The 22,164-nt window shown below is 38.2% G+C and overlaps 1 protein-coding gene across 5 annotated transcripts; it reads right to left on the bottom strand.

The window, feature by feature from the left end:
* Window positions 1–54: 54 nt before the first annotated feature.
* On the bottom strand, window positions 55–22,099 carry cfap70 (cilia and flagella associated protein 70). 5 transcript variants are annotated; one of them, XM_053653032.1, is made up of 26 exons: window positions 21,858–22,099; window positions 21,515–21,698; window positions 20,419–20,517; window positions 20,133–20,218; window positions 17,701–17,883; window positions 16,844–17,020; window positions 16,657–16,751; window positions 15,663–15,783; window positions 15,434–15,571; window positions 15,162–15,308; window positions 12,691–12,753; window positions 12,485–12,576; window positions 12,296–12,356; window positions 11,111–11,305; window positions 10,173–10,304; window positions 9,856–9,981; window positions 9,618–9,751; window positions 8,852–8,967; window positions 7,542–7,709; window positions 5,392–5,591; window positions 4,411–4,563; window positions 3,040–3,201; window positions 2,744–2,833; window positions 860–961; window positions 601–648; window positions 55–141 (listed from the first exon to the last, which is right to left on the bottom strand). In XM_053653032.1, the coding sequence occupies exons 1-26, from the start codon at window positions 21,915–21,917 to the stop codon at window positions 88–90; spliced, it is 3,186 nt and encodes a 1,061-aa protein (XP_053509007.1). In that variant the 5' UTR covers window positions 21,918–22,099; the 3' UTR covers window positions 55–87. The 5 variants fall into 5 exon arrangements, 4 of the variants coding, with proteins under 4 accessions (XP_053509007.1, XP_053508997.1, XP_053508989.1 ...); XM_053653022.1 differs by lacking the exon at window positions 55–141 and adding an exon at window positions 265–439 and having other exon boundaries at window positions 9,618–9,748; XM_053653014.1 differs by lacking the exon at window positions 55–141 and adding an exon at window positions 265–439.
* Window positions 22,100–22,164: the final 65 nt, after the last annotated feature.

The raw sequence follows: 22,164 nt of genomic DNA on the forward strand, positions 1-22,164 counted from the left end.
AATTAATGAACAAGTATAATATTTTTGGCTTATTTGTTTAATTGGGTTCACACATACATGCATATTCACAACTATGGACAATTTATCTTAGCCAGTCAACCTAGTGGCATGTTCTTGGGAGGTGGGAGGAAACTGGAGAACCTGGAGGAAGCCCACATGGACATGGGGAGAAACACAAGAAACTCCACACAGACATCCAACATAATAATAATAATAATAATAATAATAATAATAATCATAATCATAATAACAAACACTCAATACTGACTTTTTAAATGATGTTTTATTTTATTCTTTAAATGACAATGCATGAACACATCTGCTTAAAAAGCTTTCATAGGTGTACAGTGTACAAGTGCTATCAAAAACACGGATTTCCAAATCCAACACATGTCTGCACATCTGTAATCTCCTGCAGCAGTGCCTCTGAGGCATTTAACTGTGGAGTCAAAGATCATTATATGTAGATGACTCGCGTGCATTCGTACAAATTAATTTCTTTATGTAGATTTACGTTTATTACGTTTCGAAATATAAAAATTTTACTCAAATGATCATATTAAAAAAACTTGTACTACTAGCTATTTAAAGAGGACCAACCTTTACAGCATACTTGTATGACTGCTCTGCTTCAAGTTTCCTTCCAGTCTGAAAGAGCATTCATTAATGTTAAACAAGTAAAGAATAAACCATGACTCGGCATGCCGTTATAGGAAAATAATTCATGGCAGGGTGGAGCGATGTGGCCCAACACGAAGCAGAGTTACTGCTTACCAGCCCGAAGGTGATTCTTGTCAACAGAGCTGTGGTATAAACAGCACTGTCAGACATTATTGAAAAGAATGGCATTATTACTAACCTTTAAACAAATCAATGACAGGTAGCCCCAGACCTCAGGGTTCCTGTTATTGAGGGCATTAGCTTCAGTCAGAGCGTCCTCAGCCTCAGTCAACTCCCCCAACTAATTCCACAGAGAATGAAATGCAGTATGGGTGCAGTAAGACAATGCAGTGAGATGTCTGTCAGATTTTAAAACAAGCAGATACATCATAACACGACATACTGTCAAATTTGACAGTAGAATTTATCACCATAGAATTTTCCACGCTCACATTTTACTGCACTATGTAAGGAATGATGTACATGAGCACGTGCTGTTATGCAGTCACAAAGCACATCCTGATCTCTTTTATTCTTCTTATACTACAAATATTTGCCAATGATTACAATATCTAATATACTTATGAACAAAACATCATACTCTTTAAAGTTATATTTAATGTGATGGAACATTGACAAGACAAATTAGTTCGTGTTATCACGTACACTCACCAACCACTTTATTAGGAGCACCTGGACATGCGGTCATTCATGCAATTATCCAATTAGCCACTCCTATGCCGGCAGCACAGTGCATAAAATCATGCAGATGCAGGTCATGAGGTTCAGTTAATGTTCACATCAAACATTAGAATGCGGAAAAATAGGATCTCAATGACTTTAACTATGGCATGGTTGTTAGTGCCAGACAGGTATTTTTACAAACAGCAGTCACAGAATGGTGCAAAAAACATCCAGTCTTGTTGATGAGCTTACGGTAACTCAACTAGCCATTCTTTACAACCGTGGTGAGCATAAAAGCATCTCAGACAGTGCAGCATGTCGAATTTTGAGGCAGATTGGCTACAACAGCAGAAGACCACATCAGGTTCTACTCTTTTCAGCCAAGAACAGGATTCTGAGGCTACACTGAGTACAGGTTCACTGAAACTATACAGTTGAAGATTTGAAAAATGTTGCCTGGTCCGTGTGGCACCAACAATCATGTCATTTTGATGTTTTATGTGAACTTTAACTGCATGATTTGATGCACTGCACTGCTGCCACATGGTTAGCTGACTGGATAAATACATGAATGTGTAGGGATACAAGTGTTCCTAATAAAGTGGATGGTGAGTGTATGTTGTAGCAGTTATAAAACAGTTGTTCGCTAACCAGACTTTCTTTTCTTATCTCTCATGATACTGAGAAACCGGACAGTTATGATTTTGTAACAGCAGAAAACGTAATGACTGTTACAAAGTGCTGACACCCAAGACTCCTTTCATTAAAGTGCACCTATTATGGTTTTTCAAATATTACCTTTCATGTAGTGTGTTATAGAGCTGTTTGTGAATGTAAAAAGTCTGCAAAGTTTCAAAAATCAAAGCACACGACAGAGTTATTGACTCCCAAAATAAGGACCCGATTCTGAACAACCGAAACGAGTAGTTAGTAATTCCAGACCTACTTCCTGTACTAACATACATAGGTTTGTAACAAAAAGCCCCATCTCCGGTCTTCACTGGCTGCTGAAACTTGTTATGGTAGTGGGTGTTTCCTTTCTGAAACATGCTGACAGGTAGACCAATCACAACAGACTGGGACATCTGACCAATCAGAGCCGAGTATGCTCTTTTTGACCTTGGGTGCATGTACATCTCTTGTATGAGACCTTTTAAACAAAATTAGGCACGTTTCAAAACCATAATAGGTGCGCTTTAATGTTAAATAAACATCTCCTACAGAAACTTAATCAAAACCCTCCGACCAATTACATTAGAGAATTCAACAGTGCTGTTGTATAAATGAAGTTAGTATACAGTCCAGGTCACACTGGTCTACCAGTAAGTGTTTATAGGTTTGTTATGGGTGTGATGTCACTGTCTTTTTTTACTGGATATGATGGCAATCATGAACTCACCCTGTAGCAGGCAATCCCCAGCCCGAGCCAGGTGAGACAGGAGGGAAAACACTTGCAGGCATGCATGTATGTAGGCTTTGCTTTATCATACTACAAAGGATTGTAAACAAACACATTCAAAATATCCTTCAGTCATCTACATCACTGAATTCTCTAATAACAGTACATAAATGCAACATTATTCCACAAATCCAGCCCCTTTCAATGATTAGGCAATAGATCAGATCTGACATGAAAAGCCTTGTATAATGTGTAATGGAGAATACACTCAGTTTGTGAAACAGGTGTTATCTAACCTGTCCTTTCTGTAAGTAGATGGAGCCTAGACGCAGGTAAACAGGGTGTGTGTCTGAAGCCTCTGTCACAAAGTCCAGCGTTCTCTCATAAGACTCTTGAGCTTGATTGTAATCCTTTATCATGTAGTACACGTGACCATAGAGAGCCCACACATCAGGGTTCTGAACAACAACAACAACAACAACAACAACAAAAAACATCACATTTAGCATCTTACAGGGTAAGATTCAAAGCTCACATTACTAGCACAAAATGCTATAATCAGTGCTCCATGAAGAACTGGACAGACGATAAGAGAAACCTGAATAGTAATTATTTTTCCAAAAAACGTAATATAAACCATATTTGGCATCAGATATGTTGATATCCAAATTAAAAATACAATCCCCTCCGAAAAAGTATTCGAACAGCAAGGGAAAATCTTTTGTTTTTGCTATACACTGAAGACCTTTGTATTTAAGATCGAAAGATGAATACGAGATGATAGATCAAGAATTTCAGCTTTCATTTCCAGATATTTACATCTAGATGTGTTAGATTTCGTTTTAACAACTTAGAACATGGCACCTTTGGTGGCAGACCACACAATTTTTAGGTGAGCAAAAGATTTGGAAATGAAAGTAAATAACACTGAATATCTGTTTGCATATTCCTTGTATCAAGCCAGTTACCCACTGACATCGCCGAACTGTTGCATTGTTCTTTTGTGTTGCATTTCCAGGCTTGTACCGCAGCTTCAGGGGTTTTCTCCTCTCAGTTTTCTCTTCAGGAAGTGAAATGCATGCTCAACTGGGTTAAGGTCTGGTGAGTGACTTGGCCAGTCTAAAACCTTCCACTTGTCCTGCCTAATGAAGTCCTTTGTTGAGTTGGCAGTGTGTTTTGGTTCATTGTCTTGCTGCATGATGAAGTTCCTCCCAATTAGATTTGGATGCATTTCTTTGTAAATTGGCAGATAGAATGTTTCTGTAGACTTCTGAGTGTATTCTGCTGCTACCATCATGAGTTCCATCATCAATAAAGATTAGTGAGCCACGCAAGCCCAAGCCATGACACTACCTCCACCATGCTTGACTGATGAGCTTGTATGTTTTGGAGCATGAGCAAATCCTTACTTTCTCCACAATGCTGACTAGTGTCAAATGATGGCTTAAAGGCAATGCTGATTATTTTTCACAAGGTTCTAAAGACTAATCTTAGAGTAACTCACTATAAGAGCATGTGTTTCACATGAAACGCCAATTTCAGGCCAAAGACTGTTCATGCAAAGGGAGGACATTTTCAGGAACATTTTGCTCTTTGTACTTGAATGTTGAAAAAAAAAACGTGTTGTGCAGCTTTAAGGTTAATGATCCAAAAGACACACCACATACCTGAAAATTATCACTGAGGGCCTGCTGCAGACTTGCCTTAGCACTGCTGTACTCTCCTCTCAGCAGCTGTACTTGGGCCAGAGCCAAATGATACGAGGTGCTTGGCCCTCCATCTGGACACAACAACTCCTGAGCCAAAGCCCTCTGAGCCATCTTGGATGTGTACACACACACACACACACACACACACATACACACACACATATACACACATATACACACACACACACACACAGAAATGTCTCTCATAATACAAATATAATTATACACTCAGCATATAATTATATATAATACACTATGTATGGAATAAATCACATTGAAGAATGCTGTCACAGTAAAAATAAAAATCAACAGCATGTGATGTAATGCAGCCCACTGCAAAGTGGAGTTACCACCTTAAAATTGATTATTTTCCTATAACAGCCTGGCCCGAGGTTGGCTATTCTGCTTATACCACAGCAATTTGCCAATAATTACAATGTGTTTACAATTTTACAACGAATCTCTGGGAAACAAGTTAGTTCCTGTCTTTTACATTACAATAACTATAAACAGTCGCTCCCTAACCAGCACCTCTTTTTTTCTTTCTCTTGAAGGTAGCAACACAAAAATGGCAGCATAGTGAAAAGCCTTCTGTCCTAAAGACTCTCCCATGCTGATGTTACAAAGTGCTGACAATGGAGATTAATTTCATTAAATGTTGAATGACCATTTCCTTACAGAGAGCTCTATAATATCAATGAGTATGTTCGCTTAATATCATTTTAAATCTGTTCATTGCTAGCCTTAGATAATGTGCATCTGCTATTCAAGTCCCTGTAAATGAGCTGTTACTATGGAAACATTCATGTTCATATGTGCACTTCAAATAAACTTGTTTTTTGCCTGCAATCATACTGTATAGAAATAGGCTGATGACAAAATATTTACAGTGGTCCTTGGGAAGAGTGTGTTGTATTTTGTTGTGCGGCTTTGGATCACCTGTAATGCGTAACTCTGTAGTAGAAAGTTCACCGTCTCCATGTAGATGGTGGTGCCAACTCTAGTAGGAGACTGATGATCTCGAGGGGAGGCTTGTGCAGGATCAGCTCTTGTTTTGTCACCCTCTTCTGCTCTCATTTTCTGGCTGCTTTGAGGATTATCCTGTCCTTCTGTCTCACCCTCAGTGAGTTCTTCCACAGCTGCAGAATCAAAACGGTTACCCAGATATTAGCTACAGTGTGTTCCATAAGAAGGTCATGAAGTGGTGATAATGTCCAGACAACTACATTAGCAGCATACGTGCATCACCTTGCATTTAAATTATATAAAATAAATAAAAGAAGTTCCTGGTGAGGCCTTGGTGAGAACCTACTAAAGGCAAATTCCTATAAGGACATTAAGTACACTATATGACCAAAAGTATGTGGACACTTGACCATCACAAACATAAGTAGTTTTCCCCACATTATTAACAAACAGTTAGAAGTGGAGAATTGTACAGGATGTCATTTAATTACAGCTTTCCTTCACTGGAAGTAAGCAGTCCAAACATGTTCCAGAATGACAATGCCCCTGTGCACAAAGCGAGGTCCATAAAGACACGGTGTGTCAAGAAAGCTTAAAATGGGCCATAGTTGAATCTTCCAGCAGGACAATGATCCAAATCATACATCAAAATCAACACAAAAATGGTTTACAGACCACAAACTCAAGGTCCTGCCATGGTCATCCCAGTCCCCTGATTTGAAACCCATAGAAAACCTGTTGGGTGAACTGAAGAGGAGAGTCCACCAGTGTGAACCTCAAAATTTGAAGGATCTGGAGAGATTCTGTATGGAGGAATAGTCTCAAATCCCTTGCCATGTATTCTCCATCCTCATCAGGCATTATAGGAGAAGACTCAGACCTGTTATCTTGGCAAAGGGAGGTAGCACAAAGTATTGATTAAAAGGGTGTCAATAATTGTTGCACACCTATACTTAACAAAGTTGGGATTTTTTTGATAAACCTGTGTTTTGTTTGTAATTGTTTGATATCCATGAGGGCAGAGTATTTTTTGTGAATTTTTTTGAACCAAAGGTTAAAAAGTTAAACAATAAAGATAAATTTTCACAGCCTTCTTTGTTCATATTTACAAAGGGTGCCAATATTAGTGGAGGGCACTGTATATTTCTGTAAAGCTGCTTTGGGACATCTTAAACATGTTAAGGGACTCCAACCGTAGAGAGTTTTGTAGCATAATCTTAGTACTCTGCTGCAGGTTCCCGCAGCATATGGGGGAGAAATGTTACTTTTCTTTTTCCAAGCTGATCTACCAGCAAGCGAAGTGTATTGGGTTTATCCACAATGCTGGAGAAAGGATAATTAAATGTATGAAAAATAGTATTTATAATATATTTTGACATCAAGAGACAAAAACTGCTGCCTAAATTGAGCTTTAGCTACTGAATAGTTAGTTACCACTTAGGCTACAGCTTTATTATTGTTATTATTATTAACAATTACAACAACAATAATGATAATAATAATAATAATAATGGGCAGTGATGGCGCAGATAAGCATTCACCCTTTCGTGGGCATTTGTGAACTCATGCATGTAGAAGCAGGTGGATAGCTCCGAGTGTGTTACACCGCTCCGTATCACTGCATGAGCAGCTGTTTGAAAAGATGCATTTGGCTGGTTTCACATGTCTCGGAGGACGCATGTGACAGCCTTCACCTTTCCTGGATGGTAGCTGTCATATGATAGGGGAGAGCTGGCTGGTGGGTGGTAACTGGCCAAGATTTTATTAGGGGGAACTTTTTATTTAATTCACTAAATAAAAACACTCTTCTTCCATATCTGACTAAAGTAGGACACATGGTTTAATTCTTCTGTAATTTTGTTGATTCAACACAGTTGTTGCAGCTTTTTTGTTTTGTTGCTTAGCAACCTGATACAAGAATTGGAGTTTGATACACATTTGGTGAAAAGAACTAGAATGAGTTTCAACAAAAATTAGATTAAACTGTTGTATAAATAGTAGATAACTACATACAGTTCAGAACTGAAGTCTATAAATCTAGAACAGTGTTGATGATGGCAAATTTAGTAGTTATAAAATCAGTAGGATATAATTACTGAACCAAGAAATAACAAATAATTCACCTGGTTTGTCCACTGGCTCATTATCCTCTGAATGTGTGTGATTGTCACACACAGGTTCTGTTCTCTGTTTTGGGCTGCTACACACCAGGACTGCTCTCAGCTGTTTAGTTGCTTCCATGAATGCCATTTCTGCTTGGATGAAGTTCTCCTGGGCCAAGTAAAACAAGCCTGTGCACATACAACACATCTATTTTGAAGATAAAGGCTTTCTCTGAGTTGTGTTTATACCCGCATGAATCCAGGTATGATATAGCGAAATATAATTTTGGATACGGTAACCCTAAAACATCTTTATATAAAGAAACAATTAGAAACATGTCTATTTGCTTGGAAGCAGGACAGTGGTTTAAGCACAGTATATAGATTTTAATACTCATGGACAATGCTAGCTAATATCATATAGGTATCATATACTGTAGATACTATAAACCTATATCTTCATAATAATCCTGCCCTTAAAGTCATCCTGACATATTCTTTTACTGTTACAAGTGCAGATTTAGGCTACTACAGTCTTTGTGACAGAGCATTTTGTTTGACAAATATTACAAACATCCTCATAACAGAGACATTATCCTTCACTTTTCTCTTCATGCTAAAAGCAGCAGACAAATATAATATGTTTATGACGTTTAACCTGCCATCCCAATATACGGGTTTAACCCACCATATATATGGTTTATTATTGATTAGCAAGATGAAAATATTTGTGAAGAAACAGCAGGTCTGGTTACACACAAGCTCCTTATTTCAGAATGTAATTTATTTAAAAGGTAGCATGCTATCTAATACATACATACACATATACCATAAAAACAACTATAAAGAAGGTTGGTGTTGTAGTGTTCATGTGGACTGGCCATTTTTGGGCCAAAGTCCACAATTGGTATGATATTTTTTCACTTTTAATCCATGTTTGGCTTGACTATCAGCCTCACATTTATGAGTGTCTCTTCTATCAAGTAAATAGAAACCAGCTTTTGACTGGATGTACTCTATGGCCACCAAATTGGTAGATTGGGCAATAAGAACTTTGCTGTTGTACACAACTAGGTGTATTTCTTTTTATAGTTTCTATAAGACTTTAAAAAGTGTTTCTCATAGCGTTTGAAAAGATGCAGTTGGCTTTCATGTAGAAGCGCATGTGTTAGCGTTCACCCTCCCTGGCTGGTAGCTGTCATACAATAGGAGAAAGCTGGCTAGTGGGTGGGAATTTGCAGGTGACCAAATTGAAGAGAAAATAATAATAATAATAATAATAATAATAATAATAATAATAATAAAAACAGCATTTCTCATTTTAATCTTACCAAATAAGGTCCAGGTGACCACGGAACTCGATTCGATACATGTGGCCCTCTCAAAAAAGGTCTCTGCTTCCTCATAGTGACCGTTCATTTCTGACAGTATCCCACACATAAGTAAGCTGGTAAACACAAATGAGCATTTTAACAACTGATTTTTACATATGCATACACTAATATGACCAAAGGTTTGTGGACAGCTGACCATAACACTCATATGTGCTTTTTGAAAATCCCATTCCAGATTAATCCCCACCTTCGCTGTTATAATAACCTCCACTCTTCTGGGAAGGCTTTCCACTAGATTTTGGAACATGGTTGTGGGGATTTGCTCATTCAGCCACAAGTATATTAGTGAGGTTGGACACTGATGTCATGTGAGGAGGCCTGGGGTGCAGTCAGTGTTCCAGTTCATCCTAAAGGTGTTCAGTGGGGTTGAGGTCAGGGCTCGGTGCAGGCCACTCGAATTCTTCCACTCCAACATTGGCACACCATGTCTTTCTAGACCTCGCTTTGGACACAGGAGCTTTGTCATGCTGGAACACGTCTGGACTGCTTAATTCCAGGGAAGGGAAATTGTAATGATACAGCATATAAAGACATCTTCCACAATTGTGTGCTTCGAACATTGTGGCAACAGTTTGAGGAAAAACCACATATGGGTGTGGTGGTCAGGTGTCCACATACTTTTGGACATATAGTGTATGTTGCATAATGAAATGCAGGACTAGGTGTTATTCAGAGCTCAGTGTAATCCATGTGCTCCTCAGACCTGGGTACGTGCGCTTGGTCAACAGATACGGCCAGATGGAAACACTCCTCAGCTTTCATATATTCAGCAGTGAACATGTAAAGCAAGCCATAATCAAACCAGTGGGACGGATTGCTCCGATCTTGAGCCAGCTGCTATAAAAAGATAAAGGGTTTTAAAGAAAGAATAGTTTTGATTTTGGTCTATCACAAAAAAACCAAACTACTGTTGCTAAGATTTTGGAACAAATAAGATGAACCTCTTGGTAATACTGGGCAGCTAGCTGATAATCCTCATTTAGCTGGGCCTCTTTGGCAAAGTGCCTGAGCTGACTGCACTCTAGCAGGGGCTGAGCCTGGAACTTTTGCTCTTCGAATGATAAGGTCTGCAGAAAGATCAGGGAGAAAAGCTGTCTGATTTTAAAATAATCTCTCAAGAAGTGATAACTAGTGTTCCATTGCTCTATTACCATTATGCCGCCAAGCTTGCACTCACTGAAAGTCATGTACAGGAAACATATATGGCACAAGTTGGAACAACTGAGTGATTCACTTGTTTAGAAAGTCATAGCCACACCTTGTTAAGTGCAACATGCATCTCATCCACCAGGAAGATGTAGAGTTGACTCAGAAAAACCCGCAGCTGCTCTGGGTTGCTGAAAGCCTCCGTCCTCAGCATCTTCTCACGCACAATTCGCACTACTGAGTACTTGCCACAGACAAAATCAATAAAATGGTCATTCTATGCATACAGTAAAGTCTACTAAAACAGTTTATAACAGTATTTATATATAAAACATATTATTTTGCAGGAGAAAAAAAATAACACGAACTTTCCTTATTATTTAAGAATGAATTTCATGTGAAAGTGAAATATCTTGTTGACTTGAATTGCTTCATTTTAAAACTATTTGGTAGTAAAGTTTGTTGCTACATATAAAAACAATGCCAGAATCATTTACTTTGTGAAAATCTGTTGGCTGTTAAAATGTTTTGGATAATTTATATGTTATACATGGTAGGATTATATGATCATCAGATTTTATACCACCATGTTGTTGAATTCTCAAATCTGATTAGTCAACAGTGCCAGCTATAATTCAAATCCCAGGTTTATATTAATGTGCTTGTTCTAATACATTAAAATTTCTGTAGTAACAACTGACAAGCTGCATTTTATCTTATTCCTTTTAAGACAGAAAAAAGCGAGACTGGTGAGGGAGCTGCTATAATATGATATATATGTAACTTGTTTCATGGACATTCTACATTAAATGTAACTATGAATGGTTATGAAGACTGCTGTGCCATTCTTTAATGAATAAAAAAAATGTATTTGCACACCGATGTGCTATAAGTGGAATAAAACACATTGGGACATGCTGTTATCGGAACATAATAAAGGTGTCAACAGTAATTTTGCTTCACTTCGGGTTGCATCATGCCACCTTCTTGCTAATTATTTTCCTGTAACAGCACACACAGTTTTCAGGCCACACCAACTTACTAACTCACTTTCATTTGTTCCTTAAAGGCAAAGTATTTCCCAGAGCAGTTCAGCTCTCCGAACAACTGGGTTTTGCGCTGCTCTTGGGTGGCAGGATCCAGAGGCGTGGCACCAGGAACAAACGCAGCTCCAAACATTTGCTCATACTGCTGCAACACCTGTGCTGTTACACTCATTATCTGTGCCTGGTACTCTTGCACAGCCTGCACCAAAACCCCACATTGATTAATCATTTTGGTTATCAGGTAATGTAAGTAAGTATGAGAGTAAATTTTATTTATATAGCACATTTAAACACAGCAAAGCTGACCAAAGTGCTGAACAATGTAAAAAAAAAAAAAAAATCAAATAGAGACAGACAATAAACAATAGTAAAAAATGGATTAAAACACCTGGGAGAAGAGATACGCGTTCAGCCTCTTTTTAAATATGATAATTGAAGGTGCAAGGCAGATGTCCAGTGGCAATTGATTCCAAAAACGAGGAGTAAGGACTGAAAAAGTTCTGTCCCCCTTAGTTTTTAAACAGGATCGAGGGACATACAAAAGAAACCTATCAGAAGATCTTAAAAATCTTATGCCTTGCATGCCAGAGAACCATGGAGAAACCGTGTAGTGTCAACAAAGTAAATATAGCATTGAACTTGTACTATTACAGAAATATTAGTATTTGATTCAAATACTGAGACACAAATCAATGAATCTTAGTGTGATGTGTGTGACAGAGAAAAAAATGATCATGTGCCTTAAAGGTACACTTTGTAAAGTTGAATATTTTGAGACAAAACTACAGAAAAACATTGCCAATGTTGACTTCTGTTTATATGTTGCGGCCCAGAAATGAGCTGCACCCTCAGTAAGAGCAGAGATGCTCAGCTCTGCCCCTTTTCCTGAAAAGCAACCTGACATACGTAACAACAGAAGGGATGGGTTCAGCTGGAGGGTTTCATTGAAGAAGATAGCTTGTCATTTTCTAATTGAATAAGCATCTGCTTTGCAAGCAACAGAAACTGTAAAAGGCAAAACTGTTCCTTTAAAGAGAGTCAGAATAATACAAGATGTAACTGACAGTTATTCAGCTGAATACTTTCCACAGGAGGGCGACACAGACAAATGGTGAGAGCATGATTTCTAATTTAAAAATGTGTGTGTGTGTGTGTGTGTGTGTGTGTGTGTGTATTGCTTTTCTCTCACTCTCTCTGCTCCTGCTGAATGTCGGGGTCGTGGAGGCCTGGGAGGAATCAGCTCCCTCACTCTACAGCACCAACAGGTTCACAAAAACATTCAGTAAGTTGTATGAAATCTCTCAAGGTCCTTATGACACACAATATAATGTATAAACTATCATATATTTTGAAAGCAATTGAATAGGTTTCCTGTTACCGTCTTGCCAGCTCCTCTGGCTGTCTTTTTGGAACCAGCGCTTTTTCCAAGGCAATTTCAATAATAATGTATGATCTCGAATCTGCATACATCTATCGATACATTTCCCATTAGTTTCACAAACAATGTCTGATTTCAGGTTGAGGATAAGTTTCAGGTCATTTTCAGGACTTATATGGATTTTTTTTTTCATCAGATAGACCAACCTGAGCATCTGTATTCGCTTGCAGATCAACGTCCATCACAGTTTCTGCCTGCGCTGGTTTCACCTATAAAGACAGGCTCTCAATTACAACTTTGTTCTAGTGTCAGTTCTGTCTATTTACCATTTGCTCCTTTAATGTCAGAATTAATGTCTGTCAAAGGCTGTTGGATGTAATTGCAAGGTATATGGCATGATCTGAAAACTGTACTAGCAGTCCATAGCACAAGACAGAACACTGGCAGACAATCTAATACCGGGTAAATTCACCATCCAAACAGGCAGGAAGTGGTCATCACAAGGAAACAATATCTAGGGAAATATCACTAGAAAACAACATGGAGCTGGGACCAGGGGCTTAGAACGGCCTGTGTTTGAAACAATACATTCAACATCAACATCAACACAAATGGGTATATAGTAAGTAAAATCTAATCTATGTCTAATAATAAATGGGTTCATTTGTTTACCGGTGAGTATTATACCACAGCACTGTGGATTATTTTAAAATCCTGATTGGTCACTATGTAACAGTAGCTCTGTGGGCGGCTGAGGCTCAGGTGGTAGAGCGGCTTGTCCACTAATCGTAAGGTTGGCGGTTCAATTCACGGCCCACGTGACTCAACATGCCATTCTCAGAAGAGTGGAGTTTATTATAACAGGAAAGGTGGACTAAATCTGAAATGGGATGTCCAAAATCACATATTGGTGTGATGGTCAGGTGTCCACAAATCTTTAAAACAAAGGCAACCTGAGTAAACACACAATACAGTTTTTATTGAAGCCAAAAAAAGTTATCTAACGGCTATCACCTATGTGAAAAACTAATTGCTCCCTTAAACTTAAAATCTGGTTGTGCCACCTTTAGCAGCAATAACTGCAACCAAATGCTTCCAATAACTGAAAATCAGTCTTTCTCAGCACTATGGTGGGATTTTGGCCCACTCTTCTTTGCAGAACTGCTTTAGTTCAGCCAGACTAGAGGGTTTTTGCGCATGAACTGCCCATTTAAGGTTCTGCCACGGCATCTCAATTGGTTCAAGTCAGGACTTTGACTATGCCACGCTAAAATTTTCATTTTATGTTAAAGCCACTGAATTAAAGCTGAAAGTCTGCACTTCAATCCCTGCTTGATTGCTTCATTTTACAAAATGTGCAGGAAATTGTATCATTGTCCAAATACTTATAGATCTGACTATACAATGTACATAACTCTTTGAACTCTAATTCCAAAATGTTGGGACGCTGTGTAAAATGTAAATAAAAATAGAATGCAATCTCAAAACCATGTTATTCACAATAGAACATAGAAAACAGATCAAATGTTTAAACTGAGAAAATTTACAATTTTAAGAAAAAATGGGAGGCTAACATGCTGGAAAAGTAAGTGTTACTAAAAAGAAACTGGAAGCTGGAAGAATATTTTGCAACTAATTAGGTTAATTGGCCACAGGTCAGAGACACACAGGCATTATCTTTGTTCTCTTGAGAATTTCTTTAAACTTTGTTTGTAAGCCTTGTGCAGATGCTCTGATGGTGACATGAAGATTCAACCATCTGCAATGAGGCCATCAATCTGCTGCTTTTATAGCTAATTGCTTTTGGAAGCCTGTCTCTGTTACAGATCCGGATCCAATCACAGAGGATATGAGCCACCAAGCGCCACCAAGCTGTGTGTCACCCAGGAGACCATAAGTGGGCATCTGCATCTCCACACAGCTTAATGAAACACATATTTAAATATATTTTTTTAATTTATCAAAGATCACAATTTCATTGATAATGTGCTTTTCAGAGGAACTCTTTAAAGCAGCTGAACTCCCTCACAGTTTCTTACTTTTGCTCAAAAGATACAGATTTTTTTTTTGTAAGAAGTAAAAATCTATAGAAATAACATTACATTGAAAATGAACTGTGCAACAAACCTTGACTTTCACTGCAATATATGGAGTTAAAACCTCATTTAAGTTGTATTTAAGTTGCCTGCTCGGTTATTAGGCTAACATTTCACAAGATTACTTTCAGGGCATCCCCTTCACACCTTATTTATGGTAAGTATCCACCATAATTGAATAGTAAGCTGAGCTGCTTATATACAGATATTTTTTATTCATTCCAGTCCTGGGGCATTCATGATCTACACATTCTTGACTCAAATTTTCAGATAATTATCAAGCCCTTTACGAGCTGATTCATCTGTGTTAGAGTGTAGAAGCATTATATACAGAGCATAACATTCCGGTGCAAGGAACATTATTTTGGTTTTTAAATCACAATTACACGTTACTGATATATGTTGTACGATAAAATGTACAAATGTTACAGTAGTCCGAAATTAGGCTATAAATCTGGAATTAGGCTATAAATCTGGAAAATTCATAATGTCCATTTGGGGACTTTTAACTAAAAAGTTTGGGAACCCCTGCTCTATACAATCTTATTTATGCATTACAATGAATGTTATATAAAGGGTACCTTTTTCATCTCTTCTTTACTGTCTTTGCCACCCAACACTTTGCTGGATGCTGCCTTGTAGGAGGCTACAGAAGAAGTTGGACGAAGACGAGCCTCTGCTACCAGCGCCTTCATGGTCTCTCTCACCATGCTCGCCTGCCTCTTGGTCTTCAACATAAGAAGAGTTGAACCCCAAATTAAGTACAATGGGCGGATGGTAGAGCAAATAATTTGTGAAATATTAGGATTGATGAAAGGTTTTGATTTTCTCCTGTGATTCCATCCACTCCTACCTTCATTAGGAGGTCAGAGTCAGAGAATGGATGGATTCTGTATGCTCCACGGATACGTCTGACCCCAGGGTACAGCAAAGGTGCAAAGTCGACATAGGCCACTCCATGGAAAGAAATTTGAATCTCATCCTCCAGTTGCTGTACACAAATTCAAAGAAAAGTATCATTCATAAGGAAATAACACAAGAAAATGGACAATATCATACCAGATAGACATACAGTTTCTTACATCATTGCGTACAGGTTTTTCTTTGCCTACATTTCCTCCTCCTGTTTTGCAAGATCCGAATTGCGTGCATCTCATAACTTCCACTGGCCACAGCCTGCATTCGACAATTCTATGGGACAGACTGAGACATGACAGAGAATGCTGTCATTAGAAATACAATCACAACATTGTCATAATACAAAGACATAGGAAAAGTATTGGTTTAACATTAGGGACTAAGCACAGCGAGTACACCCAGCCAAGTTCCTGGAGTGCTATGCCTCATTGCAATGTATTCAGATGCCAAGACCTCAGATTAGGAAATCTGCAATAGAATGGACATCTAAACCAGAATTCTCACTCGGACACGGTCCTTCTTGCCTGAGGTTGTCAACATAAACATGGCTGATATCACAGACAAAATGGCAGCACATTCAAAATCTCCATCATTTTAACTTTATAAAAGATTCATGTAGATGTCTTTTTAACGAACACTTGTTGTAACAATGGTTTTGGTTTCTATTTGTAATGTAATTTGTGTTTAACATTGCTCTACAGTTCTGTCTTTTCCTTCCTTATGATATCCTTCAAGCATTCTTTTTACCATTACTTCTCAAGTCCGGGGAGAAAAAAACACACTCTAGGTGGGCAAATAAATATATAGAAATGTAATCTATATATAGAAATATATAGATTAACGTACATCCTTATGAAGATGCTTTTCAAATACCAATATTTGCACACCAGTTTGCTGTGAATATCCATGTTCTCTTAAGGAGAAGCACTGGATTTAGATCATACATTGCGAGTTGGAAATTCTGAGCACAATGGAACACCACACTAATCTAAATCCTGATCCAGCAAATCAAGAACTTTAGAAGCATTTGAAATGTAAACCAAGATTTACACAATGGGAGTTCAGGAGCTCTCCAGGAGTTCAGATGTAAAAAAGTGGCCTATAATGAAATAGAATTATAATTATTTAATTATGAAGTGCAGAAGTGGTTTTCCTGACCATGTAGCTCCTTCTGAGTCTATTAAACAGCGGCGCTCTGTGTCCCAGCTAACTCTTTTTCTGTTACATTCTGCTTCGGCTCGGAATACCTCATCCTGTTACACAAAAATGTTAATGAATTGTCACTGCATGAACATCCATTTTATATCTCATTAGATCCAATTGCCTTTGAAACATCCAGACATACCTCAATAGTATTAAGGTCACCATGATGAACAGGCTCGTCGACAATGGAGATGCCTGGGATAAACTGGGCGTCTGGGGCGAGAAATGAACCGATAGGCCATTTTTTGCCCCTAGGCACTGGCTCTCTTTCACCACCCATTTTTAATATGCCATTGGAGAACAACAATATCTGCTCTTTCTGAAAAAGGACATTTGTAATTTTGCTAATTTAATTATTTGGCTGATGTGTTGAACAAACGCGATGGAGAATGCAATCCAAGCATAAAACTGTTAACTGAGTCAAGAAATATAACTGCTGCAAAATTACATTTTCACAAAATGACTAAACAGATGTGTTGTAGGAAGAACAATTAAACAAATGCAAGGATTAGAACAAGTGCACAGAAGTGCTGCAAACCCTAGTCATAAAGCTGTCTGTTGCACTGTTCAGTGGAGATATACAGTCTTAAATGTACCTAGAAGCAATTATAGGAGTAATTACTTTTGCTGAGAAAATGAGAAAACCACCTATTTCCATTATATAAAGAGAAAGTCTTAATCTCAGAAATGTCAATGTGTATCAAGTGGTTCTTTCTAGAGCACAAGTTCCCAATCCTGGTCCTGGAATACTCTCTGTCCTACACATATGATTGTTTTTATTGCTCCCAATACAACTAATTAACTTTATAACAGCGCTTTCCGAGTTGAAGTGGGTGTGTTAGAGCAGGGAAAACACTAAACTGTGTAGGACAGTACTAGGATACACCAGTACCAGGGTTGGGAAACTAGAGCACTGAAATGCCAAGAGAGATGTTATTTATTTATTTATTCATTCAAATCCAGTCATAATACACTTAATACAGTGGTAAATTCTCATACCTGCTGTGATGTTAGGGGGATTTGCAGAGCAGCTACGTAACTGTATTGAGGCCCAGAGGCAGTGTTCCAAACCTCAGGCACAGAGTAAGCTGTCTCCACTGTGACTGTGAACAGATTAGACTCAGAGAGCTGGGTGTCTGTGAGTAACGGCTCTGGTGCTCTGACTGTCACTTCCAGTGTTGGCTGTGGAAAGAGCATTCCATAATCCAGTAAAAAAGGCAAATACAGAGGAGAACTTATTCAGCCCCAGACTCTCAGCTTATTGCTCAGTTATTCATCATGACACATTCTATTGAGTAACTACTATACAGTGAATTATACAACTACACATACTAACAGAAAATGTATTCATTCATTTTCCTTTCACTTTTCCTTTTGAGGGTCATTTTGGCAACAGAATGGGAAGATCAGCCCAGACTTCTCTATTCCTGGCCATAGATTCCAGCTCGTCCTGGGGGATCCTCCAAACATTCCTAACAAAAGTGTGAGCTATAATCTATCCAGCAGCTCCTGACTCTGCCCTGGCATCTCCATCCAGTGGGACTTGCATGATAAATCTCTAGTGAGAGCAGACTGGGTGCCCAGTCTGGTTTTAGACAAGCGGAGGCTCTACAACACTGAGGAGAAACCTCTTTTCCACCACGTGTAATCTCAACATTATTCCTTCAATCACTAAACACAGCTAATGATCATGGGAGGTAGAGTGACTAGTAAACAGAAATGTACATAGTTACAAAAGTGACAGACACTCACTTACGCAAAATTTCAATGCCCCCCCGAAATCCATAGGTTATCAATAGTCATTCATATTCTAATCTATATATGGGACCCCATGACAATTCATGGTTCTCCCACTTGGTTTGCTAAGACCCCTAAATATCTTTGGGAGCCACACCAAACACATGTGAGCCCAATAAAAACTACAGAATGCCATAAGACTTCCAAAAAAAAGATACTTGAATGCAATGTATATTTCATGTTCAGACTAACCCATATCATGGTAACCTCAAAAATTAGATCATATTAGATCATAAATTAGATTATATTTTTACCAATTGGTAATACATAAAAATCTGATAAGAACCCCATTAAGATCAGACAATATTTCAGTGGCCAAACCATAATACAGTATTGTATTATGAACTCCCAATAAAACTCTGTATTCATTGGGTGCCATTCCACCATGGACTAATTATTTTTGTTGAGAAAATGAGAAAACCACCCATTTGTATTAAAAAAGGAGAAAATCTTAATCTCAGAAATGTCAATGTGTATCAAGTGGTTCTATCTAGGTCCTGGAGTACCCTCTGTCCTACACATATTATTGTTTTCATTGCTCCCAACACAACTGATTCAACTAATTAATGAAATAAATTCCAATGTTTTTTTTTTTTTTGATAATCTATAGGTTATATGTAGTAGTAAATATCCCAAGCTATATATGGGACCCATGAAAATTCATGGTTCTCACACCTGATTTGCTAATATAGACCCCTAATGCTCTTTGTACTATGAACTCCCTTAAAACACAATATTCATTGGGTGCCAGTCCACCATGGAATTCCAATTACCTATTGGAAATTTACCTGGGAATCTTCCCTAAGATCTGGGAGTTTAAGACATTGATCAAGATTTCAGACTGAGAATTCAATAAAGAGTTTGAACCTTTTTCATCATTTACTCATTCATCTTCATAGCCATCAGAGTCATCCATCAGGGTCGCTGTGAAAAGCGAATTTTAGGGAACACTAGGAGCATGTCAGAGATTCACTATGAATGTTTTTCCTGCTTTAGCACACGTGATCTAACCGGTCTGTTAACTATATTAAATCCCTGTTTAAGGAGAAAAAAATACATTGTGCAGGACAGTGGTTCAGGACAATGATAGGAACCACTGACATAGGCTATAAAAAATGCAATAAGACTTTTTTTTTGCACAATCACAATCACAATCACGATGACTTTGTTTGACAGCAATGTGGTTTAGGTTCAAGACACACTAACTTTTCTGAGTAATTTTTTTGTGCAGTCTTCACCTCTACTTATTCTTTTTTGTTTTTTACTTACTGTGCCATAGTTGTATATAGTATCAACTTCTGTTCAATGCACATGTGTACTATACTACCATTGTTGCCTGTGTCCTTGTCTTTGTAATCTTGCAATTCTTTGTATACACTAGTGCACTTGGCCATTAAACCACCATTCTGATATTTTCATACATACACTGCCAAAATGCTTTGCCACCTCTGCCAGGAGTTAACACAGTATACCATTGTAAATTCATTATACTGAATATGATATAGAAAGCAGAACATACTGTATGTTCCTTGTATATTTTTCGGCTAATAGACTGTCTAATGGTAATTCATGTGTATTTTAATAATTCTGTTAAAGAAAGCTTTATGCAGCAATATGCATTGCTGTGCCCTTACCTTAATTCCTTTGTCATGTGAGACAGTCTCATTGAGCGATCCATGTGTAGGGTAAAGCACCACAGTGGAGGAGAAGCTGCGCTGCCCTAAAGTTCAAATAGGTCAGACACTTCACAAAGAAAACCATTTTCGATTGTTTTACCCCAAACAGGAGCTCAATTGTTATCTTCATACCGGCATTAACTGGCTACTAGTTTTCATTTTGCTGCCAAAGTCTTGGGTGGAGTATTGCTAAAATGCAGATTTCATTTATGAATGGAATGAGCAAATGCTCATTTGGTCTCACCATGCAACAGAGGGAGCAGGTCCACAACAGCCTGGCCCAAGACAGAAGTCTTCGCCTCTTTTTGTTTTTCTTCTTTTGGGACAATCTCAATCAATGTTACTAACGAGTCACAAAGACAGAGAAGCTTCAATTAGCCTTTACTCTAAGCAAAGTGAATTCAATTAGGCCTGCACACACAAACAAAACATAATACTGTGCAAAAGTAAGCAGCCCCCATAGTTTCTGGCTAAAAAAAAGGGAAATATCACAACTGACAGGATCTAAAAGCTGCTAAGATGGTATGACATTGGAGATGTTATTTTTATGTTGTTTGACAGCAAACAGACAAAGCTAAGATTTTTTTTTTGTTGACAAAACGGACAGAAGAATATCTGTGAATTTTGATCGTAATCACATTTTAGAAATGTATTTGCCGATGTCACAAAAAAATCTAACTAGTTATTAGATCCATAACATTTTTATTTCTGAACTTCCCAGAACATAATAGGTCCAAGCTGACGGCCCATTTTTGGGGCATTATTGAGTTACTGAGGTTTGGATTACATCTATTAAATTGGAGTGACCAGTCACACAGGTATAAGGACTCAATAATAGCATGGTACAAAGGGAGCGACTTCAGGGTCTCTGGTTCGATCCTGTGCTAGGATTACTCTCTATGTGGAGTCTTGCATGCTCTCCCCATGTCTGCGTGGGTTTCCTCTGGTTTCTTCCCACCTCCCAAAAACATGCCAGTAGGGGTATTGGCTACACTAAATTGTCTCGAGGTGTGAATGAGTGTATGAATGTGTGTGTATGGTGTCCTGCAATGGACTGGCATTCCATGCAGGATGAACAGGATAAATTGGTTACTGAAGATGAAGGACTAATGAATTTCTAAATATAATAACTTTGATAATGGTGAATTGTGATTTCATGTAACAGACCCTCCTGACTATGCCTCAGCGAGCCCCTTTGAGAACCACTAGCCTCAATGGCTAATGAATAACTGACTGTATGTTACTGACTGACTAATAAATGAGAAGCAGGGTGATGTAAATTATCCAAATCATAAACGTCAAAATCTTTCCTCCACTCACACACCGATTCATCCACTCACATATGATGGGTTTGTGTGCCAGATCATCCAGGGTGTGGGTCACTTCTGAACATTCAAAGCCACAGGTGAAGTTGTAGTTCACGCCCTCTTCCAGAGGTACATGCAGCTTCTGTGAGTCTCCCAACACCACACCATTAAACTCAGCACGCACAATGCTGAGAAAGGGCTGTTTTTTGTTAACGCTCTGAAATCACAGCCAAACAGCAATATTATATCTAGACATATATTCGTATTTATTAAAAATAAATATGCATGTTTATAGAAAAGGGGCATGGGAGGTTTGAGTGGCTTAGCTAAAGTAATATAATTAGCTGGAATGAACAGAATATTTATTTCTTTTTACCAAATTTTCTCCTCGTAATACAGTCATCTGCACTGCTACACCGCTCGCCCCTTGATCCATGTTGAAAGCTCAGATAAATCAACACTCCCGAAAATGGTCTTCTTATTTTTCTGTGTACTGTTTATTTTGTGTACAGCGCTTTGAGAAGCTGCTTTTAAAGGCGCTTTATAAAATAAAGTTTATTATTATTATTCTTTCCTTACTTCTAAAACAACCGTGTCTCGATGCGTCTCAGTGTTTCCATAGTAACGCTATCTGCTCTCGCGAGGGATGACGTCATTTTTGTAGCACCAAAACCCGGAAACGA

The sequence above is a fragment of the Ictalurus furcatus genome, chromosome 2 (assembly GCF_023375685.1).
Source record: "Ictalurus furcatus strain D&B chromosome 2, Billie_1.0, whole genome shotgun sequence".
In the NCBI taxonomy this organism is placed as follows: domain Eukaryota; kingdom Metazoa; phylum Chordata; class Actinopteri; order Siluriformes; family Ictaluridae; genus Ictalurus; species Ictalurus furcatus.